The sequence below is a fragment of the Portunus trituberculatus genome, chromosome 41 (assembly GCF_017591435.1).
Source record: "Portunus trituberculatus isolate SZX2019 chromosome 41, ASM1759143v1, whole genome shotgun sequence".
Taxonomy (NCBI): Eukaryota; Metazoa; Arthropoda; class Malacostraca; order Decapoda; family Portunidae; genus Portunus; species Portunus trituberculatus.
Window position 1 is genome coordinate 30746825 of NC_059295.1, and position 27974 is coordinate 30774798.

At 42.1% G+C, this 27974-nt stretch overlaps 1 protein-coding gene across 7 annotated transcripts in view; it reads right to left on the reverse strand.

The window, feature by feature from the left end:
• LOC123516429 (tetratricopeptide repeat protein 39B-like) overlaps positions 1–27974 on the reverse strand; it is a 152846-nt gene that overhangs the window by 39662 nt on the left and 85210 nt on the right. For 5 of the 7 annotated variants that reach the window (XM_045275699.1, XM_045275702.1, XM_045275701.1 and 2 more), the window contains exon 2: positions 16035–16057. In XM_045275699.1, the coding sequence (XP_045131634.1) occupies positions 16035–16057 (23 nt within the window). Of the gene's footprint in view, positions 1–2566; positions 2653–16034; positions 16058–27974 lie in introns of those variants that run through there. The other 2 variants (XM_045275703.1, XM_045275698.1) reach the window with 1 other exon arrangement.

Genomic DNA, 27974 nt, shown 5'->3' on the forward strand with positions numbered 1-27974 from the left:
CACCATTTCAATCCTCAATATAAGTTTCAGAAGCTGTATAAAACGACCAGACAGTAACTAGAATGAATATGAAGGGGTTAAAAACAAAAGACCAAATACAAAGGAAGAACAAACTAGAAGGTACCATAAGAACTTCAAAACGCGATGCTTCCAACTTAGAATTAAAATCCACATTGAGTGAGGAAGGTTGATAGGCGAAGAGTGGAAGTAAAAAAATAAATAAATAAATACAGAAAACCGACTTTAGCGGCAGCATCTTTCTCGGAAAATATAGAGGCTGGAAAGAATCATGACCGTGGGTGGGAGAGGGGGGAGAGGAGAAATATTGTGAGGAAGGGAAGGAAAAATTAAGGGGGAAATATCTATGGCTCTCCCAGAAATCAAGGGTGATGGAAAATATGTGACAGCTAAGATGACTGGAGGGAGAGAAAGAGAGAGAGAGAGAGAGAGAGAGAGAGAGAGAGAGAGAGAGAGAGAGAGAGAGAGAGAGAGAGAGAGAGAGAGAGAGAGAGAGAGAGAGAGAGAGAGAGAGAGAGAGAGAGAGAGAGAGAGAGAGAGATAGAAAGGCTGGAGAAAAGGGAGAGAAATATAAAAAAGGAAAGGAAGCAGCAGGAACGCAGTTTATTATACCAGAAAAAACATATAATATGAATTTATGCAAACCAAACTGACTGGAGACTTTATTTTCTGCTCAATTTTTTTTTTTTTTTGCGCGAGTGGCGATTAAACGGACTCTATATTCTTATTTATTCGCTCACACATTCATTCATTTTCTAGTTTTCAGTAACACTTGGCCAGTCTTCTCACCAATGAAATAAGGATTAACGACGCTATTTTATTAATTTTTCCATAATTTCTATTTTCCAATAATTATTTTCACATAGAGAGAGAGAGAGAGAGAGAGAGAGAGAGAGAGAGAGAGAGAGAGAGAGAGAGAGAGACGCAAATTCTGAATAATAAAACACCACACGAAAAAAACCCAACGAAATTAATATTTTCTTGATATCGACTTTCCAATGGTAATTTTCACACAGAGAAACGCCATTTTGAAGACGATCTCTTAAAACACACACACACACACACACACACACAATCTCCCCAAAAACACACACTTGCCCAATCTTCTTTTACATAAAAAAAAAATATCAATATCAAAAAGAAGAGTAGATCTTTTTTTAATATTTAAGTTTATGATCATTCTCACAGACGCGAATAATATTTTTTAAGTCAGTTATTAAAAAGGAAAAAAAACCCCGCATCATTTGAGGCTAATAAAGCACCACAAAGCCCTCCTAACAACACCGCTTTCTTCAGCAGGTGGGTTGCCTCATGCAGATCTCCTTCCCACCCACAACGGTACACTGTTAGCTTTACCGAACAATAACAGCGGTACATACCACTACACCACAGCTGCTTTGTTCTCTCGCAACTCCCTTCACCCTATATGCTCGTCCTCCTTCCCGTCCCGTCCCGTCCCGCCTCGCCGCCTCATGCAGCATTCACTCCTGGCAGGGCTCGGGGTGAAAAGTCGTGACCTCTGCAGGGGACTGAGTTCGTCGCCTCAAGTCTCACAAGGAGCGCTGATGGAGGTCTCGCAATAAACAAACGCGTGAATCAACAGTAATAGTCTTTCACCACCAGCCCATTTAATTGTCAGCACCAAGCAAAACGCACCACGAGTCACCAGCATCCACGGAGATTCAGAATGGATGAAAAGATAACGTATTTAAGATCAAGAGAGAGAGAGAGAGAGAGAGAGAGAGAGAGAGAGAGAGAGAGAGAGAGAGAGAGAATTGACCCCCACCCGCCTGAAAAAAAAAAGTAAAATACAACAGTTCGACAGAATGACATGTTTTTTGGTCTGGTAGCTTTATAAATGTATCTGTACTGACAGGAATGACGATAAAAAATGTAATGAGGTCAAAGGCGACAGAGCAAAGCAGGCAGCGCTGCCGTGGTGGTGGGCGGGGCGCGGCAGTGGCGGCACCGGTAGGGGGCAGCTTTAGGGGCGCCCTGCCGGAGAGAGAGAGAGAGAGAGAGAGAGAGAGAGAGAGAGAGAGAGAGAGAGAGAGAGAGAGAGAGAGAGAGAGTGAGAGTTACTTCTGAAGTTTTAATGAATGATATTCAAATGGTTTCGTGAACTTAGAGAGGTGTACATACAGTACAGTAGACCGTCTTTGTGTGTGTGTGTGTGTGTGTGTGTGTGTGTGTGTGTGTGTGTGTGTGTGTGTGTGTGTGTGTGTGTGCATTCCAAAGATTACATCACTAGTCGCACGTTTTTTCGGATAACCTGGCGCGGTGGTGATGCGAGGCGTCACAAATCACTGAGTAACAAAACAATCACACGCGCAGACACACGAGCTCGTCCCCGCGGTGATTCACAGAGCTATCGAGACACTGAGGCGGTGGACACACAAGTACAGTGAAAGGTGATCTGAGCGTGGATTGTAGCACTCCATACTGGCGGGCGTGAGTCATCCCCCGGGGTTTGGTGTCCGGGAGGCTTTTATCCTCGCCGCCTGCAGTGATGACCGCGGGATGTCTTTAGTCGCCAGGCATTCCTTACGTGTTCGGAAGCCGCGGGCGCCAGAGAGTCTAGGTGGGAGGAAGGGTTTTGGCGGGCGCCGGAGCCACAACCTGCACACAGTAACCCCGAGCGCGGCTCAGCAACAACTGGCCACACCACGCAAATACTCGCCGCCGCCCGAAGTGAGAGTTCCCCGAGGGAAATTTCCTGCTGTCTTCGCTCGACTGACTATTTTCACTTGTTTTCCCTCTCTCTGCCTCCCTAACGCGCGGCCCGGCGAGGGAGCGCAAGGGGAGCCACAAGTGTTTTCCTTCGCAGTCAATGGATCAAATTTCCCTGAGAGTTACGGGAATGTGGTGCGTTAGCGGTAATGCATTGGTCACCTGTGGCTTCGCGCAGGAGCGTGAGAAAGGTTGGCCCGCACCCGTTGTACAGGTCGTAACGTGCAGCCTGACGGTGCCTGCCACTCGGCGGCACGCGCTGATACCGCCGCCTGTCACTGTGGAGTACAGGGGCGCCACGGGAGAGTAGGCCTGGGGAGGAGGGCGCGGCACGATGAGTCATACGGGCGGGGTGATTATCTGCAGTGTTTTTCTGTCTACCTTGTTGCATAGCGAGGGTGTTGTTGTTGCTCTTGTTGTTGTTGTTATTATTACAGTTGCTGTTACTGATGATAGTGTTGTTGGTGGTAGTGATGGTGAGGGTTATAGCTATTTTGTTTTTTGCATCTGACCATCAGCGTGTGACAATGACAAAGGCGGTGTTCATAGTTGTTGTTTTCCGGATAATTAAGGTAAAAACAAATTGCAGAGGTGAACACAGTGATGGCGGCAGTAATGGTGGCAGTGGTGGTGATCATTATAATAGTGGTACTAGAGGAACATGAGGTGGGAGGGTGAAGTAGTTGATAAGCTATTGTCACTGGAATGAACACAAGGAAGGAAGAACCAGGGCAGATAATTACTGTGGTGAAGGATGCGCTGGTGGACTTAGGGCGTGAAAAGGCAGCCAATAATGGAGTGCACTCTTCTCCCTTTCTCTTTAGCTCTTGCATGACCGAGATTCACTGTGTATGTGTAGTGGTCTCTCTCTCTCTCTCTCTCTCTCTCTCTCTCTCTCTCTCTCTCTCTCTCTCTCTCTCTCTCTCTCTCTCTCTCTCTCTCTCTCTCTCTCTCGCACATAAACTCAAATGGTGCATGAAATAGGAGGAGGAGGAGGAGGAGGAGGAGGAGGAGGCGGAGGAAGAGGAGGAGGAGGAGGAGGAGGAGGAGGAGGAGGAGGAGGAAGGAGGAGGAGGAGGAGGAGGAGGAGAAGGAGAAGGAGAATTAAGGAGAAGGAGAAGGAAAATAATAAGAATAATAATAAGAATAATAATAAGAAGAAGAAGAAGAAGAAGAAGAACAAAAAGAAGAGGTAGAGGAAGAGGAGGAGGAGGAAGAGGAGGAGGAGGAGGAGGAGGAGGAGGAGGAGGAGGAGGAGGAGGAGGAGGGAGATTCGAAGCAGAAAAAGAAGAAAGGAAGAAGATAATGAAGAAGAAAAGAAGATGAAGAAAAATAAAAGCACGAGAATGCAGACCGGTATGATTTCCGGGAATAAGAAGAGAACAAAGGAATACATGAATAAGCAGAGAACGAAGAAGAAAGACATCATCATCTCCTGCTTCTCTGATGCACACACACACACACACACACACACACACACACACACACACACACACACACCACACTGGTGGCAAGCGCGCCTCATCTGTCACGCAGTAAAGATGATGGGCTAAGCTTGGAAGGGGAGCGGCCTACCTCACCAAGCATTTCCCCTCACCACACACACATATACACACACACACACGCTCGGCTCACAAGCAAGAGGACCCGGATTAGAGTCCAGGCGCGGCAAGGCAAATGGCCAAGCCTCTTAATTTGTAGCATTTGTTCACCTAGCAGCAAGTAGGTACGGGATGTAACTCGAGGGGTTGTAGCATCACTTTCCCGGTGTTTGGAGTGTACGTGTTGTGGTCTCAGTTCTACCCGAAGATTGGTCAATATGACCTCTGAGCTCTTTCCGTAGGGGAAAGGCTGACTGGATGACCAGCAGACGACCGTTGTGAATAAAACACAAACACACACACACACACACACACACTAAAATCCTTGTAAATATATGAAAATTGATATAAATGCACACAAAATACAACATATGTTTACAGGCTTATACACTTATCTATTGGTTTATCAGAAATGTGTGTGTGTGTGTGTGTGTGTGTGTGTGTGTAGCACAAAGCATACTTATTTACATGCATGTACAAAACATAAGACATAAGACTACAGAAACTCAATACGCCGTTTTCAAAATTTCATTATAATCAACTCATGAAAAAAAAATATATTAGATAACAATCCATCTTTTGCAGTAAAAGTTCTATATGCGTACTATTCTTAAGTCTCCCTTTGAAGACAAAATACTAAACCTACACTCTGTGCACGCCTCAAAAAACGTGGCTTATTATTTTAGTCTCACCTCAAACTCTCCACAGAAAACTTGCTAATATCGAAGGGTAACATCATTGTCTCTCTTTGGTGTACAGGTGACTGTTCTTGAATCTCTCGTGTGTGACTTTTTCCAAGATTGAATGGAAGGCTACGGAAATTTGGGTGGCTTTAGAGAGTCGTTTTAATAATACTCCTGTTGGACACACACACACTCACACACACACACACACACACACACACACACACACACACACACACACACACACCTCGCTCGACTCACAATCGAGAGGGCTCGGGTTCGAGTCCCGGGGGCGGTGAAGCAAATGGGCAAGCCTCTTAATGTGTAGCCCCTGTTCACCTAGCAGTAAATAGGAACGGGATGTAATTCGAGGGGTTGTGGCCTCGCTTTCCCGGTGTGTGGAGTGTGTTGTGATCTCAGTTCTACCCGAACATCAGTCTATGAGCTCTGAGCTCGATCCGTAATGGGGATGCCTGGGTGACCAACAAGCTACCGTGGTGAATTACACACACACATTATCTCTCATTATCTACAATCAATCAAGAGTGTATTAATATGTTATTACTTTCATTGCGTAGATTGTGTGATTCACTACTTTTATCTGCTTGTCACTCAGTAAGACTTCCTCATGGAAAGAGCTCAGAACTCGCACTGGCCGATCTTCTGTAGGCACACCATGGGACACACACCACACACCGGGACATCAAGGCCACGACCCTTCGGCTTGCATCCCGTACCTGCTGACTGCAAGGTGAACAGGAGCTACACATTATAGAAGCTCGCTCATTTGCTTCGCCGCGCCCAGGACTCAACTTGTGCCTTCTCAGTTGTGAGACGAGAGTGCTAACCACTACACTAAATGGTGTAATTCACCCCGGTCGTCTGCTGGTCATCCAGCCATGCTTCCCCATTACGGAGCGACCTCAGAGCTCATAGACCGATCTACGGGTAAGACTGAGACAACAACACACTCCACACACCGGGAAAGCGAGGCCACAACCCCTCGAGTTACATCCCGTACCCATTTACTACTAGGTGAACAGTGCTTGCCCATTTGCCTCGCCGAGCCCGGGACTCAAACCCGGGCCTTTTCGGTTGTGAGCCGAGCGTGCTAACCACTACACTACGCGGTGTGTGTGTGTGTGTGTGTGTGTGTGTGTGTGTGTGTGTGTGCTCTCGCGCGCGCGCGGAAATTACAGGAAGCAGGCCCTACAGCAACCGCTCCCTCCTATCAAGCACATCAAGTGGCTGACCTACACCCCGCCTCTCTCCTCCCACGCCCTCCCCACTCTCTCTCTTACCCTCCTTCCACCACCACCACCACCACGAACTTGGAGTGCCTGCCATCTCACACCTGTGTCTTTTTCCAGGCATGTTCATACAGTAGCCTTCTTTTTCCTTAATATTCATCTCTTCCTTACTTTCTCTCGTCACACTCGCACATGTACATTCCCTTTCCTCCTCACATGAAAACACATACATTTATACACACACACACACACACACACACACACACACACACACACACACACACACACACACACACACACACACACACACACACACACACACACACACACACACACACACACTCTCTCTCTCTCTCTCTCTCTCTCTCTCTCTCTCTCTCTCTCTCTCTCTCTCTACTATTCCCATGGGCTGTAAATGATCTCATTCCTCTCCCACACAATCCTCCACTCTCTAATGTTCCTCTGTCACTTGCGCACTGAGTAAGGCGTAATGCACTATATACTAATTTCTCCCCTTCACATCAACCTCATTTCTAGTGTACCCAAAAACTGTACGTGCACTACACCTCACTTCCTCACACAGTCCTCTGCCTCCTGCTGCCCCCTCGCTATTTGGATACAGAATAAGGACGTGATATATTATGTAGTACATGAAAGCTACTGTTATTACCGGCGCTATTATCTTAATTTGTGTTAACTCTGATAACTAGAGGGCCCAGATCCGTGGAGAAAACTGGTCGAGTAGAAGTACATAAAAGTTTAATGTGACAGTCAGCCCTTGCACGCACGCCGGCTCTCACAACACACACAGCAAGACTGCACCAAATAGGGACTACCAGTTTTCGTCACTCAAGGCATAATAAAGTTTGCTACTGAACATACTTCTGTATACTTACTTGTTACTTCTCTTTCCCCGTCACTGTGACTGATCTTCATTACCAGCTACACTTCAGGAACGATGTGCTGCCTATACCACACTGCCACCACCACATCACTTAGTGGACTCACATCCACAACTTTATAAATTCCAACACTATTGTAGTTTATGCCGGAAATGCATACCAATAGTACATAAAGGTCCACTAAAAAATATCCACAATGCAGCAAGTGTTCACTATAGGAATGAACACTGAGCTCTGCGCAAGTCACTCCAATACACAGAACAAAACACGTTGTATATATATCGAACAACTACAAGCAGCGCCACCAAGCCGCGGAGGGGGATGCGTCACCGGCTCCTCTATTATTACACGTCAGTCTTGCGATGCACGCTATTCTGTCACTGCATACACACACACACACACACACACACACACACACACACACACACACACACACACACACACACACACACACACAGTTTAGTTAGTATATTGATCATAGACACTTATCAACATTACATACTTCAGAAAATAATCATATCACTACAAATAATAAAGGCATAGTTAGTTGATCGATTATGAACACAAATATTAACATTACGTACTTCGAAAAAAAAAAAATCACAGTATAGATTTTAAAGACAATAGAAACTAAGTATCATCTGTGTACTAATCTATACCAAAGTATCAATCAATGACTAACACACACACACACACACACACACACACACACACACACACACACACACACACACACACACACACACAAAGGCGGTTATGATAAATCTTCCTGTCCTAGCATGGTTTAATACTTATCCACTATTGCTACGGCTTCCACCTTCCACTCACTCCTCACTCCTCCACACACGTCCACCCTCTTCCATACTCCTATCCAAGCCTGTCCCTACCAAATACCGTCCATCGTCCCTCTTCATACTCAATACTCCACTCCGATACCCCCCAGCCATTGCCCTATTTATATTTACTCCTCCTCCCCCTCTCTCTCTCTCTCTCTCTCTCTGTCCCTCTCTCTCATTCTGTAATCCCTCCTTCCTTATCCCATCACCACTGCTTGCCAAACTCATTGTCATCTGTCCCTTTGTTCTGCTCTTTGTTTATTTTTTTTTTTTGCTCTTTACTTCAATGTATTACTGCTACCAACTCCACTATCATTGCTACTACTACTACTACTACTACTATTACTACTAAACTGCTGAAAACACTGGGTCCAATTGCAAGATCCCCAATTACATTCTACGCTGCACTAAAAGGAGAGACAGAGGGGAGCCCAGCATAATGAAAGGAGGAAGGGATTGGAATCAAACCACTCTGCAAACATCGAAACAGAAAGTAATGTTATTTTGATGTTCGAAATAAAAGAGGGGAGATGAAAGAAAAGGCAAAAATTTACAAAGCAGCGAATCGTATGTGCAAATAGGAGTACTTAACAAGAGAAAGGATTTATTCATAAAAGTAACTCGGGATTTATACTATACTTAAAAGATGTACACTTATCTAGAGGCTTTTCTAGAGATAGTTTTTGAGAAGCGGTAATGAATTGGGTTTTTATATACTAGTAGAAGGGATGAAAGAGTAGAAGTACTGGCTTGTTCTTGCATTAGTGAAAGGGACAACAGAGGGAAGAAAGTGTTCCTCAGGGAGGCCAGTAAGAATGGTGGAACAAATGAAGACGAGAAAGAAAATGCAGAACCGCACCTTCATTTGAAAGGATTCTTTACTATTTTGACTAAGAGCAGGTCTGAGGTAGCGAGGCATGCAAAGAAAAAAATAATATCTCGTTAATATCGCCACTTAATTGTTAAACATTGATTAATTAAACGGCTTTGTAGAACGAACAGAAAGGATTAATTAGGCAGAGCTTTCATAGGATCATTGGATTCCATTTCCTATGTCACTGATTACACGAGAGAGAGAGAGAGAGAGAGAGAGAGAGAGAGAGAGAGAGAGAGAGAGAGAGAGAGAGAGAGAGAGAGAGAGAGAGAGAATTTCGAGTGTTCAACTTCAACAGGAAGTCAGGATGGCTGCTCGGCGTGCTCGTGTCATGTCAGTGTGAACAAAGAACCTAGATACTGAATTCCGTGATGTTGCTATCCCTATTGATACAGCTATTACCCTCACACCTCCTCCTCCTCCTCCTCCTCCTCCTCCTCCTCCTCCTCCTCCTCCTCCTTCCTTTACAACAACAACTACTACTACTACTACTACTATAGTAGTAGTAGTAGTAGTAGTAGTAGTAGTAGTAGTAGTAGTAGTAGTAGTAGTAGTAGTAGTAGTAGTAGTAGTAGTAGTAGTAGTAGTACGTGGAGATGATATTAAAGAGACAACCTCATCCCCTAAAAAGTAAACAAATAAATAGAACTTGTATATCTTGAAGGTGATGTGCCTGTAGAAACACAAGAGATGGTTTTGTAGAAGGAAAATAACATATGAACTATATTTTCATGACAAAGATAGAAAGCGTAGAAAAATGAGAGTTGACTAGTGAGTAAAAGATAGAAAGGAACGTTTAAAAGACGTAATAATGAGTGAAGGACCTTAATTGAGACGTACAGGAGGGTGTAGTAGTGAAGAGAGATGAGGAAGTAAATGATATGGAGGTCTGAAAAGAAAACGGAGGTGAATGGTATGAAACAAAGGGAAAATTTAGGAGGAGGGAGCAATCCTAACAAGAACAGTGACAGTGGTTGACTAGGGAACAAAAAATGACAGAAAACAATGGGCGTGTTAATGTTATCAACACCATAAAGTCTGAACCTTCACAAAACCAAACACTTTCACGACTAGACAATTTTCCCTAGATCACTTACAAATTTCGAGGCACTCACTCTTGTACCACATTCTAGAAAATAGTATTAAAGGTAACAAAAACCACATTCAAATTAACATTACCATTTTTCTTTTTCTATGTCCATTTGAACCATTAGTTTTACAGCCTTTTGAAATGTAACAATGGGCGGCCATAACAATATAAAGGTTTCATAGTTTTATATGCTAGAAAAGACAGAATTAACCATGAATTTTTCCTCAACTCGGTTTGTATTCATGCAAGCAATTCCTTTACAGTCCTTTGAATATCAACAATGGCCAATCATAATAGAGATAAAACTGAGACGCGCTTCCTTTCGCGGTATTGATGATGAGAGGCAAGTGGAGTTATTATTCATTGAAGATATTGAGTCTGAGGGAATAAACGCTCTCCAATCGAGTAGTAAAAAATTTCGAAAATACCAGGAAAACATAGACAAGTGATGAGAATGTGTAGCATTGCTTTATATATATATATATATATATATATATATATATATATATATATATATATATATATATATATATATATATATATATATATATATATATAAAGGCTGAATAAGAGTGACGGTAATGAAAAACAAATCCAAGGCACCGCAAGAAAAAAGGTGTACGACTTTCCAAGACACTAAAGTAATAAATGGAAAAACCGGTGAATCATGAGAGAGAGAGAGAGAGAGAGAGAGAGAGAGAGAGAGAGAGAGAGAGAGAGAGAGAGAGAGAGAGAGAGAGAGAGAGAGAGAGAGAGAGAGAGAGAGAGAGAGAGAGAGAGGCTGGTAAAGAAGATATACCTAAAAGAAAGCATAGGGAAGCAAAAGTGAAAGCCAAGATGCGAGGAGACAAGAGTAAGATGGAAACACAAGAAGCAGTTTAACAGGTGTATTCATTTAGTGTAGAAAGTAAGGAGGAGACCTGCGACACAAGCTAACATCTTGGCAGGGTTGTGAGGAGGGAGGGAGGGAGGGAGGGAATGAGACCTCGTTTCAATGTAAGTATAAGTTTCTCACTCTTAACGTGTCTTATGGAGCAGTCAGGTTCTGTGGCAGCTGCCTTAATGGTCTACAAGTGTCACTGTGTCTTCATTCATGTACCAAAACTCTCCGATATTCTTATGTCCTCTTCAGTGGTTGCCACAGCGTAACAACCCTCTCCAATGAGCTTAGTCTCAAACGCCTTCCTCAGTCACATTACAAGCATGTCTCCTTTTACTGTATTCATAAACTTTCTCTTAAGTTTTCCTTCCTTCTTCTGCCCGATAGAGCCATTTCAAACGTACTTCTTATCTTTCCTTATTAATATGGTCATACCAAACGTGCAAAAAGGCACATTTCTTCATTAACCTATTGAACTTATTAAAGTCAATTACAAAACCTCGTGGTTTCATTAAACGAATATTGAGTATGTTCGACCCAGAATTTTACTGGACATACACAACTCATTGACCTTAAGACAGCAGGCATACATTAACCTTTGTAAAGTATTGTGATGTTAGAACAAATAATAATGTAAAAAAAATTTATTGAATGAAATAAATTACTAGGATGCGAAATCTCTTTTGGAACCAGTTTATATTCGATATTGATAGGCATGGGATTAAAAATAAATAGATAAATATATATATATATATATATATATATATATATATATATATATATATATATATATATATATATATATATATATATATATATATATATATATATATATATATATATATATATATATATATATATATATATATATATATATATATATATATATATATATATATATATATATATATATATATATATATATATATATATATATATATATATATATATATATATATATATATATATATCATAATTTGCGTTATATACAGAAAAATACAATGTAAAATAATAGGTGGAGAAGGAACAAAATAGAAAGGAATTACCCACGAAATTAAGATAAAGGATGTTGAGAAAGTTCAATCATACGCACTTTTCTATACTTAAGAATAAGTGTAAAAAAGGAATGAATCTTGGAGACGAGTTCCTATCTTTACCTGCAGTCCGTTGTGTGTCTGTGGTGGTGTTGTGCACTGTCAGGTCTGTGCCGCCGACTCTCACACACAAACCCCTCAGTGGTGGCTTGACTGTGATAAAACTGATAACTGATCTGCACCCGATTGTGGGGACTTACAGGTCGCCGTAAGCATTTAATTTGAGATAACAAGAGATTCTGATTTTACAATATTATCAAAAAGAAAAAAATAATGCTATTTGTAGTCACATGTTTTTACAATAATTTCTTGAGAAAAACCCATCTTTTGAAAAAATAAATATCCATATGAAAAAATAACAGATAGAGATTGTGTTTCCCATCTTCGTGATAGATGACTGGAATAGCCTCCATGACCAGATTTTTAGTGCTGAGTAACGAAGGAGCTTTAGATAAAAATTGCACACGCTTGAGGATAAGGATGATAGGAGGATATAAAAAAGTTGTGCTTTGTATGGGGAGTATACAAGGTGTTAGTCTGTTGGCTTCTTGCAACCGCCTTTATATTTTCCTGCTTACATGTATATACATCTGATACCAAAAAAGCAAAAGATACAACACAAACTCACACTTCTTGAACCAACCCATAAAAATAACTATGAGCAACTCGAAATATAGAAAAAAATAAATGAAATAGAATAAAACCAAATACGCGAAAACTAAGCAAAACAGATACAAAAGGCGTTAAGCAAAGGTTGTGAGGTTGCCATGACGACCCTCCGCCCTTTATTTGCAACACTTGAAACTGCATCATGTGGTAGTCAGTCCTGTCCTGCTTCGGAGATGACGGGTCTGGTTGAGTGTGGTCAGTGCGCAGCGCGGCGGGGCACTGCTTCACTTTAACCTGCCATTTCCTTTACTTATTATTCCCTCTTTATATTCCCTTTGTACTTGTCTTCATTGGTATCGCGATAGACAGAGAAAAATATAGATAAATAGGTATAGAGATATAGATAAATAGATAGATAGATAGATAGATAGATAGATAGATAGACTGATTGATTGATTGAATGATAGATAGATAAGTAGTCAGATAAACAGAAACTAACAAAAAAAAAAAAAAGACGCAGACAGACAAACAAAAGGCAAGGTTGATATAGAAACTTAAATGTTTATTGACCGCATCTATTTAGCATCAGTCAACAAATGCTTTATATTTTGTCTTGTTCAGTTAAGAAATGCTGACCTTTTAAAATACTTGCCTTTGAGTGTAACATAAATTTTACCAGTTCTGGTTTATAGAAAGTCTTAAACACATGCGAATACCATTCCAAATTCTTTTAATTATGATCCAACAGCATCCGTGTACCTCCTGACCCTTGTTGTCATTATGCTTTCCCATCTGACTGCCTGCATGTCCCCTTCCCCTCCTCCTCCTCCCTCGCCTGCCTCTATGTATGCTTTCTCCGTATACTCCCACCAATCCGTTCCTCCAGGCTGGGCAGATCCACTGCCCCACAATGCTGCGACCACTGGCTTTCCCAGTCCCGTCCTGCTCCTACACGACCCGCCCAAGGCATCACTCCAACACAGCCTTCATGCCCTCAGTCTAACTCTCAGTGGTTCACCTTCGCGCTGCTTTCACTTGATCGGAAAATGTCTAGAGTTTGAAAACAATATAACATATCTTATTAAACTCATCATTTTAAATCTATAAGTACTCAAGGTAAATATCAAAGGTTCTTAGAATTATTTAACATTACTTAGAAGAGAGTAAAATAGATATAACAGTAGGGCATGAATGACTACGTGTAATTTTTATGCCTTCATTATAAGGTGAGCGAAAAAAAACGAACATTTCATCAAGTCTTCCATAACTACAGACGGATTTCAAATTTCAGAAAATTACAAATTATCATTCAGAAAAGAGTAAGTAAAGATATGTTAGTAGTGAGTGAGTAGGCAAAGATAATCATTAATACTTCTAATCTTGTAGCAAATTCTATAATAAATTAAACCAATATTATGATAATGAAAGGTTAATTGACTTCCAATATGATTGCAAAACTTCATCTCATTGATATAGTTGCTAATGATATGGAAACGAAGAACAAAGAGAAAATCGTCTAAGTTGAAAGTATTTCATGTCTGTCAGAAGACGAAACACAGCACAAAACAATGCGCCAGTAAGTTTCAGACACAATTCTCGTTCAAAGACGGAACAAGTTTAACAAGATTCCAGAGCAGCTTTAAACAACTTTACGAAATCCTATGGGGAATCTGATATTACTTTACAAACTTTGACGAGGAGGAGGAGAAGGATCTGTGGGAGGAGAGGATAAGGAGGTGAACGGGATACTGATAAATATGTCCTTGAGAAACGTGATAAACGAAAAAGAAATCTCATACTAAAAGTTTTTAATTTCGTGCCGCTGAGAGAGCGAGAGACGTATAGAATTCCTTCTATACAGCTACCAAGTTGGAAAGACCGACAACAATTACAAAAGCAAAAAAAAAAAAAAAAAAAAAAAAAAAAAAAAAACCACAGAGGTTTCATCAATAGGCGGGCGAAGTTTGGGCAAAAAAAAAAAAAAAAAGTCTAAGGTCAAGGTTCTGCCTTCTATATCACCCAATACCTCGAGAAGTGTGTAGGTGTGTTGCGAGCAGCACCTGAGGAGACCAAGGCGAGGAAAGTGAAAACTGTTCAAAGTGGAGAAACGCAAAAACGAAAAGACAGAAGGGAAATGTAGCTTAAGCAATCATCTCCTTTTAACATTCAGACATTAGAAAAATAAGGGGTTTAATTAAAAACGTAAAAAAAATGGTAAGTTTCTTTTTTTCCCAGGTTACAAAACAAAGTCTAAACAATTTAGCAGACAAGACATGATAGGGTTAAACAAGAGAAAGTCAGGCAGAAAGAAGGAAAGAGAAAGTAAAACAAAACATAAGATAAAAGAGGAGATAATAAAAGCCAAAGGTCACACAAAATACACGATTATGCTCACTGACAACAATGAGAAAGAAAGACGTCTGGATCTAATCATTTCTTTTTTTCTTTATTGTGCAAAAGTTCTGCTGGAATGTTTCATGATGCGGAAGAAGGCAGTGGCGCGTCACTCAGGAGGTGCAGCTCCAGGCTAACGATTGTCTTGTGTCTAGAATGTCCTGATAACAACACTCACAACAACAGTAACGAAAACGACAACAACGGCAAGAAATTTCACGGGTCAGCAGACGTCGCTCGAGGCATGATTGCAATTTCGACAGTTTAGGAGACCAGCAAAGTCGTCTGAGAGCGAGCCCTTCTCTCCATCGCTGTTACCAACTTACATAACTAAACGCATTCACTTTAAATACTAAGGAAAGGCGTTTCCATTCACTCTAATTTCGATTAACTCTTCCTATAATGCCAGACTTGCTACATGGAACTGCTTGGTGAGTTTCCATTCCATTATGGTCCCGTGTAATAGAAAATAGGAATCATCATTATTGTCAGTCTTTATTCGATTCCAGCTCACACTAAAAAGATCTTTCAATATTCGCCGGCTATTTCTGTCAGGGATGAATGTATATGTAAAGAAAATCATTATTATATTCCTTAAAGCCATATATTTAAACACATTGTTATCTCATGAGGATTATAAATAAAGACTACAAAGATGGCAAGTCAGTTTCCCAAGGGTGTTCTTCCCATTAATGATACAGAATCCTTGGTAAGCAATCATTACCCTAGAAAACTCCAATAGATTCCACCACAACCTATCAAAAGTGTAGTTCAGATAAAAATACCAAAAACGTTTAAGAAGTGCCTTGCTAACACGAGTAACGAGATGTTCTGCGTGTAAATAAAGAAGGGATTCATGTTATCTAATCTACAAAGTGGAGCTCTATGGCACCCTCTGTTGTTGCTGTACGTCATTATTATCTCTGACGTGTGTTTTTTTCCCTTTAAGTCGCCTCCGTCGACCCTGGCACACACCCAAGACCAGCTATGTCAGGCCCGACAAAGCTGGAGCTGGCCCACCTTACCCTCGCCCGGCCTCCCAAGACTGACACACAGGAAGATGGAATACTCACTCCTCGGCGGCGTCCACGAAGACCTGGGGACAGAGAGGAAGACGGATGAGGTTAAAACTTTACTGGCCAGTCACTGATAGATAGGCAAGTAGATAAATTGATAGGTAGATACATAGATACATACATAAATACATAGTCATGCATACATATATAGGTAAATAAACGCGAAGACAGACAGATGGGTAAATAGATAGATGGATAGATTGATAGATAGATAAATGGATAGATGAATAAATAGAAAGATACATATAAAGATAAGTAAACAGGAAAGTGGTGGAAAAATAGATAAAGAGATAGATAGATAACGTGCTACCTATATATTCATCACCGAATACTATCATATAATCATAGAAAAAATAAATCTAAAAAATATATTAAAAAAAAAAACAATACACTGCTATCCATTAAAACATTACTACATACACTGGAGAAAAAAAAAAAACCACAACACATTTACCCACTAAGCTAAATCACATCTACCCTGTTACTTCCCCACACACTCCCAGCCACTTCCTCCCACACACATCCTGCCTCAAAGCAACGCAACACCATAACGATGCCACGGAACCACGCATCCCGTCATACACCTCGTCACAGCACGCCCTACACACCAATCACATCACTCCCACACACCCGTCACGCTTACCACACTGTATGACTGTGTGTGTGTGTGTGTGTGTGTGTGTGTGTGTGTGTGTGTGTGTGTGTGTGTGTGTGTGTTTGCCTTTTTCCAAACGATATGCTATGATGTGTAGCATTTTCTTGTTGTGTGCATTTGTGTATATAGTACGTGCATAAAGTGGTTATGTGTGTGAATAGAATAACGGTTTATACAAAGAGAAACGTTATATATAATTTTTGTTCTATAATTCAGCTAGTTATCTCTGCTGGCGTGTGTGAATTTTTTCTACAATGGGTGTATTTAAATATAATCCCGATGATATTTTTTGAGTGAATGTATTAGCTATTTTGGGGAGTTAATTTTCTTTTTTTTTTACCTCTTTCCATTAAGTTAGTCATTAAGAAAGAACGAAAAAAAAAACTTTTCATGTATTTAAGCGTATGGATATATTTCACAAACCAAAATGTTTTCTTTTTTTCTTGTAAAGCAGTGGTTCCCAAACTGGGGGAAATTTCACCCTGGGGGAAATTTGAAGCTACCAGGGGGGAGATAATTACACTACCTACTAACCAAAAAAATCTCAGTGAAATCAAAAGTCCTTTTATTTGTTACTAACCGCTCTCTATGGCTATGCTTAGTTGTTACTAACTGCTCTCTATCCACTTTGTATACTCTGTAACTATAAGTTTATCAGTATATTTGTACATTTGAAAAATAAATTAGTAAATAGTCTCAGTGTGTTTTAACTGCTCTTTCTCTCATGCACATGAAGGGGGAAATCTGGATGGTTGAACTGGGTGCAGGGGGAAATGACAGAAAAAAGTTTGGGAACCACTGTTAAATGTAAAGGTTGTAGAAAGAATTATTGTTAAGCTGTGGCCAAAAATATTCCATATATTGAATCCCAACGGCTTAAATTTACTTGAAATCTTTGACTGGTAACTACAATATGACATGTTACTGAATCTGAGTAAGAAAATCATTTATGTTAGTAAAACTAGAAATAAAAGACACTAAAACTAAATTCTTTTTTTGTCAATGATATCTAAAATAATTGTACTTCAATGTTGGTCCAAACCATTTAGCTTAAGTAAAGAGAAGCCATAATAATCAAATGAATAAAGTTCTGTCTTGTATAGGCCTAAGAGCCACGTGATTTTCCTTTGTTTCTCATATGATTTAAAGTCAGAGAATAACGTCCAATGTCACCAACAGAAATCACCTAACGGATCTTGATAACAAAAACGAAAGAAATTATTTGGCAGCTGTAACCTTCGCGCTTCTTGGAAAAATTACAACAAGTTTTTCGGTATATATTCATAAAGGACTCAAGGAAAGATGAGTTGGCGGCGGTCGTGCCAGGAAAGCTAATTCAGGAATCAGCCACGGTAAAGAGAATGAAAAATATAAGAGAAACCAAAAAACGCGCCTATTTGATATTTGGAGAAAACCTTAATTCCAATGAGAGAAGGAAAGTGATACATCATTAAAACATTTAGATGATGCTTTTACGTGTGGGATGACGAAGGAAAGCAATTGAATAAGTGTGTGTGTGTGTGTGTGTGTGTGTGTGTGTGTGTGTGTGTGTGTGTGTGTGTGTGTGTGTGTGTGTGTGTGTGTGTGTGTGTGTGTGTGTGTGGAGTGAAAGAGAGAGAGAGAGAGAGAGAGAGAGAGAGAGAGAGAGAGAGAGAGAGAGAGAGAGAGAGAGAGAGAGACCATAATTTTTACCCTCGCAGTACAATCACAGCAAGCAATCACACAACCTCTCCTTCAGCAGGCGCCTCGGCCAGCATCCTCCGCTCCCATCCCGCAACCACCACCAGACGCTTAGGAAGGATCACACTCGTGCGGGCGCCTGATAAGTGGCCTAGACGATTTTCCGGGTGTTGAAAGCAATTGTGGAGCTTGAGCCTCGTTATTGTATCACACACACACACACACACACACACACACACACACACACACACACACACACACACACACACACACACACACACACACACACACACACACACACACCCAGTCACGATGTTTAAGAAATTTGTAATAAAAGAAAAGGATTCCATTATTATGATTATTTTATTCAAATAATAAAAAAAAAAAAAAACGTGGAACGTAGAAAACAACAATTTGTGATAAAAAAAAATCGATGAAAGAAAACAAAATATTGAATTTTATATTAGAATAGAAAAAAAAAACATGGAATTTAAAGAACGTGGATATTTCTAGTTTCCTTGATATTCAGAGCACTATCCGAGATGGTTCCTAGGTAGCAGCAGCAACAACAGCACCAACAACAGAAATAGTAGTAGTAGTAGTAGTAGTAGTAGTAGTAGTAGTAGTAGTGTAGTGGTGGTAGTAGTAGGTGGTGGTGGTGGTGGCAGCAGCAGCAGCAGCAGCAGCAGCAGCAGCAGCAGCAGCAGCAGCGGCAGCAGCAGTGGCAGGTGGTGGTGGTAGTGGTAGTAGTGGTAGTAGTAGTAGTAGTAGTAGTAGTAGTAGTAGTAGTAATGGTAGCAACATCAACACCAATATAAGTAAATGTTCAAGTCTTAACAAGCTATTTAATATTTCTTCTTTACATGCACACACTGACGCAACAACACAAATCCACCTGAGCTTGCTTGTTGCAGGAAGCTTCGCCTGCACCACTCATAAATACATCACTACAGCGAGTGACAGCAGGCCAAACTAGATATGACCTTCACTGCAGACAGAGAGAGAGAGAGAGAGAGAGAGAGAGAGAGAGAGAGAGAGAGAGAGAGAGAGAGAGAGAGAGAGAGAGAGAGAGAGAGAGAGAGAGAGAGCTACGTGAGGACCAAACAAGAATAAAGAGAAGGTGGGAGAGACCGGGAGGAGGGAGCGGAGAGCGAGAAAACATGCATGAAATAAGTGAAATGAGGCGGAGTTGAAGAGGAGCAGCGAAGGAGACTCATCATCAAAAAGACTGAAGGAGGCTCGTGGGAGTCTGCTTAGCTATTCTTAAGACTGAGCTGTTTGGCCATGAAAAGAAGGAAGGACCGAAGAGAAAAAAGGAATAAAAAGGAGGGAAAAGAAAGAAAGGAGGGACAATAATCTGAAAGACTGAGGAATGGAAGGGAAGCAGGAAAACCGAGGACGAAAGAAGGGACAAATCAGTGAATGAATGCAGGGATCAATAATTTTTTCCTTTCAGTGAATGCAAGAGAAATGACGAGGCTTGCGAGAGACGAAGGAGTTAGAGGATGAAAAGACAGAAGGAGGTCAAGCATAAAGGAGAGAGAGAGAGAGAGAGAGAGAGAGAGAGAGAGAGAGAGAGAGAGAGAGAGAGAGAGAGAGAGAGAGAGAGAGAGAGAGAGAGAGAAACTAATTAGATAAAAACGTGCTTATCTATAAAATCAGACAAGTTTAGAGGAAAATGTGGCACGAAATACTGAGGAACAAGAATAAGGAAAGAGATATGAAAAAAAAGAAACATGAAAGAAATCTGGACTGGATGAGAGAAATTAAAGTTAACAGTGAAGGACAAGGAAAGAAGAGCAAATGTTGACGGAAATTTATTAATGAAATGTTTCTCTGCTTATGGCTAGTAAGTGTGTGTGTGTGTGTGTGTGTGTGTGTGTGTGTGTGTGTGTGTGTGTGTGTGTGTGTGTGTGTGTGTGTGTGTGTGTGTGTGTGTGTGTAAGGGGCAGTTCCAATAGGTCACGTCAGTATTATATATTTCTATTTCATCCGTCTCTCTCTCTCTCTCTCTCTCTCTCTCTCTCTCTCTCTCTCTCTCTCTCTCTCTCTCTCTCTCTCACCACTATCCTTAAGAGTCCACCAAACCACTCGCTTCTTGTTTCTTTCCTGAGTGCCACGTTTGGTCTTTTGTACCCCTGTCTCATGGTCACTCTCAGCTCCTTCCAGCCAGGCACTCTTTCGCGCCTCCAAGCCTCCACGTCCCGCACAGAAGACTTTCAAGAGCTTCAATCTCATCCATCTGAAACATTACGACGTGGCGAGCAGAGAGTGAGAAAGGGAAAACCATCCATTTGCAGTCTCTCTCTCTCTCTCTCTCTCTCTCTTGGTTGTGGTGATGATGATAATATGGCACACATTTCTGTGTTATCATCGCTTCGTGGATTTCTCTTAATTTACATCGTTCAAACTCTCCTGATCTTAATGACGCTGGCTTCAAATGCTCAGACGCTCTCATCCGGCAAATTAGTCAAGAATTTTTAGTATGCTAACGAGAAGCCATCCAAGGAGAGCATAAATCTCCACCAAGCGGGAAATGTGAGGAAGGCTGAAAGAAATCCTGGATCACGATAATTATGCACTTCCGCCTCGACATCAGATCAATTCGCTCCTCAGTTTAAAAGCAACCTTTCCTCAAGACTTCATAGAAACTTTTAGGTGATTTCTCAGGAAACAAAAGGTTTCGCGAAAAGGTCTCACATGTTTCAGTCATAGCTTTCGAATTGAAGCGCATGTGTGTGTCGTTGGCAATTAAAGAGTTTTGGAGAACTTGAGGAGTATTTTATTTTCTCTTTTGAGGAGGAGCGGTATTTAGCAATCTTTTAAGTCATATATTACTTTATAAAATTTGTCCTTGCAATATCTTCGTTTAAACAATAAGAATAAAAAAAAAATAGTAGGTTGATAACAAGGACTAGTACGTGAAAGAGAAGCGGTTTCTTGTAAGTTTCCTCGTGTTCTTAGGTTCTTATGTCTACTAGTAAAGCTTAACAGAGATACACCGTAATCTTTATGACAATAAGATTATATGCCAGCCTGTATAGTATAGAGGAACAGTGCCATTCAGAAAAACGTGAACCACACAAGAAAATATGTACGAGCAGACACCCACACCCAATAACGCCTCGGAACCAAGCTGGAATTGACATGAAAAAGGAAAGAAAGGAGAAAGCACGAACTAAATCCAGACTGACATGGTGGAAGTGGAGGAATTAGGGAGATTCCAGACACCATCGTTCCTTGCTTTTCCTTTTTCGTCCCCTCTTTCCAACCTTCTTGCCTTTTGGAGAAGGGGACCCACGCCTGCCTAACCTCGAACGATCGTCTGCCTCGCCACACCCTAACCATTCCCCTCAAACGGCCGTAAGAATGGGAGGCTTTAAAGGGAAGGTTATGGCCTCTTAGCATAGACGAGGGAAGCAGCTTGACTAAGACCGGGAGAGGAGAAGACCTGAAGTAAAGGAACACACAAGAAATGGAAAGAAAAAAGTAGAGGAAAAGGAGGAGGAGGAAGAAGAAATATAATGCATTGAAAGGAGAGAGAGAGAGAGAGAGAGAGAGAGAGAGAGAGAGAGAGAGAGAGAGAGAGAGAGAGAGAGAGAGAAACATCAAGGGAGGCAGGAAAGATCAGATAAGAGACAATAGAGATGTGTGGTGATGATTATTGCACAATTGTGAATACCGATTACCAGGAAGGCTGTGAATGAACGCATGAATGAATTGCTGATTTTTACTTTTTCTTTTTATCGAATCTGCCATAATAGCTTCTTTCTGTCTGCCTGTCTGTTTAGCTGGATGGCTCTGTGTCCCTGTCTCTGTCTGACTTGCTATCTGGTTGTCTGTCTTGTCGGCTGGGTTATTGTGCTTATATCTCTCTGCTGGTTTGCCTCCCTCTCTCTCTCTCTCTCTCTCTCTCTCTCTCTCTCATTAATAATATGTTGTAGGGCAAAGAGCTCTCACAATTTTTCAACTGCTTTTTATCTCCTAATCGTGTATTCCGTACCATTTCTCCAAAATTTATGATCTCCGCTAGTCATCATTTCACACAACACACACACACACACACACACACACACACACACACACACACACACACACACACACACACACACAGGAATGTCGTCCCTTTCTGTCACTATTACTCTCCCCTTAATTCCTCTGCTTCTAGTCACGAAGGGATATTTATCCCACTCATGAATATCGGATTGGGATTCTGCGAAGACACGCCAGGGGACACCAATTTCCGAGACACGCGAGGCAAACGCGGCGAGGCGGTGAAGGGAAGGAAGAATGGTGAGGGAGAGCCTAAGAGAATGATCTAGTGATGCTGAAAGTGACATGCAGCCGACGTTATTACGACTAGAGGCAGTAATGTGTTTATATCACAATGTTTGCGTTTGCCGATACTGGAGATTGTTGGAAATACAATAAATCATTAAACTATCTCTTCCATGCCTTTACTGTTCATTTATCACTTTATTTCAATTTTTATTTTTAGATTCATATTAACTAATTTCGGTTCTTTTTAATAATGGCATTTGCACTGACAGAGACAAACTGAGGCCTCTTCCTCTTCTTTGTCTTTAGTATCTCCCAGTTTCATCCATGTCACTACGTCAACCCTATCTTCCCTTTCGACATTTCGCTTCCTATCGCTTGGTGCTTAAATTATACAATGACGGAGACAAATGGAGGTCTCTTATTTTCTTCAACTTTTCGGAAATGTCACTGAACTTGACCGACCTCCTCCACTTTATCATGCTCCTCAAAGCTCCTCTCGGTCATATCTTGACTTACACTATCGAACCACTGGTCTTTCGGTCTTCCTCCTCCTGCGCTCTTGTATATCAATTGTTCATTTAGATAATAATAATAATAATAATAATAATAATAATAATAATAATAATAATAATAACAATAGGACCATTGAAACGAGACAAAAAAAGAAAAATAATCCACGTCTAAAAAACATGACATCTACAAAGTATTTTTCCATCTATATAATCCAATGGCCCAGTTCCATCCATTAACTCCTGCAAAACTTAGCCAATATTTTCATCCGTCTCATCGTTACATTTCACTTTCTTGAACACTCAGGAAAAAAAACCCAATTTATGTGAGATTCCGACTAATACGGTAAATGAGAACAAGAGAGAGAGAGAGAGAGAGAGAGAGAGAGAGAGAGAGAGAGAGAGAGAGAGAGAGAGAGAGAGAGAGAGAGAGAGAGAGAGAGAGAGAGAGAGAGAGAGAGAGAGAGAGAGAGAGAGAGAGAGAGAGAGAGAGAGAGAGAGAGAGAGAGAGAGAGAGAGAGAGAGAAACTAACAGGTAAAACAAAAAGAAAAATAGACATAAATAGACAGACGAACGGACACGCCGACAGGCACACACACACACACACACACACACACACACACACACACACACACACACACACACACACACACACACACACACCTCTTAATGTGTGGCCCCTGTTCACCTAGCAGTAAATAGGTACAGGACAGGGACATTAGACCCTGTCATCTCAGACTACCAGGAGGACAAGCTTCAGTGTCATCAGCTGGGGCTCGTGGGCAGCTCTGATCATCACGCTGTACTGACACAGCTGGAAGTGGGCGTGGCTCGGGACGAGGCCACCACCCGCACCATCTGGCTGTGGAACAAAGCAGACTGGGCTTCCCTGCGCCGCGACCTGACCCACACCCCATGGGCCACTCTGCTACAGGGAGGAGCAGAGAGTGAAGCACTTGCAATGGTTTGGCTACCGTTGCCGTGTTGCTGCTGAGGCAAAGTATGCTGCCTGGCTCCGCTACAAGAGGAACCCGACTCGGCGCAACAAGGACTTGCATAGGGCTGCATGCAGGAGGATGGTGGTAACCAGCAAGTGGGCCTTAAAAAAGTGGGAGGAAAGCCTGCGCCGGAAACTGTGTGGCACTGGCGTAGGAAACAAAACTTGGTGGTCCCTTGTTAAGGACAAACAGGAACTGGCCACCAAGAATCCATCCCTCCCTCAGCAAGCAGGACGGTACTGTCGCCACCAGCAGTAAGGAGAGGGCACAGTTGCTGGCTTCCTTGTTTGCTGGAAAAATGAAGGTGGGGAATCCACAGCAGCCACCGCCTCAGCTGGTCCAGCAATGTGAGAAGACTGTCACCATGGTGGAGGTGACGCATCAGCAGGTGAAGCGATTATTGCGGGGCTGGACACACAGAAAGCTACCGGCCCTGATGACATCAGCCCGCACCTGCTGAAGCGATGCTCCCAGGAACTGGCTGCCCCTCTCACCCAAGTCTTCACAACTTGTGTACGGGAAAACGTCTGGCCTTCAGTGTGGAAGGAGGCTCGAGTAGTTCCGTACACAAAAAGCTCAGGACGGACCCAAAAACTACAGACCCATATCCCTGTTGTCAGTGGTGGGTAAAGTGTTTGAGAGGGTCGTGGCAGAGGTGGTGTGTAGCCATCTCAAGGACAATGCCCTCCTCTCAGACCAACAGTTTGGGTTCAGACCTGGAAGGTCAACCTCCGACCTAATGATGCTTCTCACCAGGCAGTGGCAGGACGCCCTCGACGACGGCAAGGACACTATAGTGGTTGCTTTGGACATAGCTGGAGCTTTTGATAAAGTATGGCACAACGGATTACTGGAAAAGCTTCGTGCTAAAGGCATCCAGGGTGGCTTGCTACGACTCCTGGGAAATTACCTGCAGGACAGAAGCCTCAAGGTGGTTGTCAACGGGCAAACATCTGAGTCCCTGCCTGTGGAGGCATCAGTGCCACAGGGTTCAATTCTTGGCCCACTCCTGTGGAATATCTACGTGGATGATCTTCTCCAGCTACTGCCAGGAGTCAAGGCCTATGCTGATGACTGCACCCTCTCCTATACCTATCCACGCCAGGACAGTGGGCGGGCTGCTGAGGCCATCAATCAGCAGCTACGAGTGATAGAGGAGTGGGGTGCTCGCTGGCAAGTGACATTCGCGCCGGAGAAGACACAGGCAATGGTTGTCTCTCGGTCCCCAGCCGCCATGGCAGCAATGGCAGGAAAGTTGTCTTTTGGCGCTGCTGCTCTCCCACTCCAAGATGACGTCAAGATACTTGGAGTGGAGGTGGATCGAGGGCTGAGGTTTGACAGCCATGTCAAATCCATTGCCAAGAAAGCCTCTCACAGGATCTCCGCTCTCAGAAGGATCGCCAGTTTCCTCGACAGGAAGGGAGACTGCTGCTGTACAAGGCACAGGTGCGGCCCCACCTTGAGTACGCAGCTCTCTCCTGGATGTCCTGTGCCGCCACACACAGAAGGAGACTGGACAGCATCCAACGCCGCGCCATACGGCTAGTAGATGCTGCAATACCACCTCACCCAGAGCCTGAGCGTCCCTTGATTCACTGGAACACCGCAGAGATGTGGCGGCGATCGTAGTGTTCCATAAGGCACAGGTGCAAAGAGTGCCACATCTGGCAGGGCTGCGTCATCCTCTGAGAGTCACCGCACGGAGCACGAGAACGGTGCTCAATGGTGGTGACGCCGTAGAGGTGCCGCGATCCCACGGGTGTCAGCATCAACGCACCTTCGCAGGACGCGTCTCCAGGATGTGGAACTTGTTCACGGCCGCGGTGCCTCACGTCCAGGAGATGAACACACAGTGTCAAACTGATGGCACATAAGTGGAGACAGACACTGCCAACTCCTCTGACACTCTTTGTGACGTGACACTCAGTGTAGTGCAGTGCGTGAATAGTGCTAGTGAAGTGAAAAGAACAGTGCTCCATTTACATGCTGACCATCTTGTATATTATCTATTTTTAAGTCTTGTAAATATTGTAGAAATAGATTGTAGTACCCTTAGAATAGGTAGCACACGACAGTGCGCCTTTGGGTACATGTTCTTCTGTATAAATTATGTTTAAATAAAAAAAAAAAAAAAAAAAGAGAGAGAGAGAGAGAGAGAGAGAGAGAGAGAGAGAGAGAGAGAGAGAGAGAGAGAGAGAGAGAGAGAGAGAGAGAGAGAGAGAGAGAGAGAGAGAGAGAGAGAGAGAGAGAGAGCGCCTCAAACACCTGCTCTCTCTCTCTCTCTCTCTCTCTCAATTTTCGCGCTATAACACTTCACTTTCCAAAAATCGATCTTTCAGTAGTTCTTGCATAGCTAAACTCTCTCTCTCTCTCTCTCTCTCTCTCTCTCTCTCTCTCTCTCTCTCTCTCTCTCTCTCTCTCTCTCTTTGTACGAGCTCCAAAAACATGAAGACACATTTTGATTTCACATTTTATGAATCTAACATTCTGTACGTGCACAATTTTTTGAAGCTCAATCAACAAGATCCTATTCCCTTTGCTTGCCATGGAGAGAAGAGTATCATGTTGCTCTAAGAATTGAATATAACTTCCACAATACAAGTCCTCTCTATTTTTATTTTTCTCTCTGCAGCAATATCAGGTTTCAATATGAATCTCTTTTTTTTTTTGTCCCCTTGTTTCATTGAACTTCGATTACGTATTTTATTTTCTTTCAAGCCCTAATAAATGATGAGTTGACCCGAGACAGAGAACGAACCGCGAAAGATAGGTGGCGGGCCTGCATCATTTAATTGTTGGACCTCCAGAAACACGGTGGAGAAGAGAGAATGAATTATGTACCACGCAGCATCTCTAGTAGGTGTCCTATTTACGTCTTTCACTTTACGTTCCACTTTATAACGTACCCTAAGGTATCTTGTATTGACCAACTATTTTGTGGTGAGCTTTCTTTCCCACTGAAACAGGATAGAATAAAACAAGAAGGAATTAATTACTTTATATCTATTTCACAATTGCTTCTTGCTCAGATTTCAATGAAAAATTAATCTCAAGAAAACTATTACGGGTCAACAACTCTTCCTCGCTGGGACACAAGTACAAGAAAGCTGGGTGGATTAAACTTCTTTTTAGCTATTCTACCTATATTTTTTAGTACAAAGGTGAATGAGTATGGTAAGCAGCCTCCAGTGTTCAATTAAGTCTGCTGGCATTTGTTCTTCCTTCCTCGCTGGACCACAAGAACAGGTCAAGAAGGATGGAATGAGTTATATACTTCCTGAACATTCAATCTACATTTTTCATTTCAGGTTTGTGTAATGTATCGAAAGCAGACTGAAGTGATCTAATAAGTCTACGTCTGTGCTCTTTCTTCCTCGCTGTAGCTCTAGGACAGGGCAAGGTGGAAGCAAATATTTACTCTCGTTATTTTGCCAAAGTTTCTAACTTCTGGTCTTAATGCTTAATACATCACGTTAGTTAGTACGTCTACTGTTATTGTTCTTCCTTGTTGTAGTTGTAAGTTAGACGGAATCAATTACTTTCAGGCTATCTTACGTGTCTCTCACTTCATGTCAAGGACCGCAAGAAAATAAGGTAAGCCGGAAGAAATCATCAGGCCTACACGTGGCAGTCCCTGTACGAAACAAACCTACCTAGTATATCCACCTATCATCTCTATCCATTAATTCATCTAATCTTTCAAAGCTTCATTCATCTGCCACTCTATTTGCGAACTAGTACACCTTTCTAGCTCTTTATTGAGACTCAAATTTTCAAGAGAGGAAAAGCAATGAATTGGTTCTCAAACAGTGT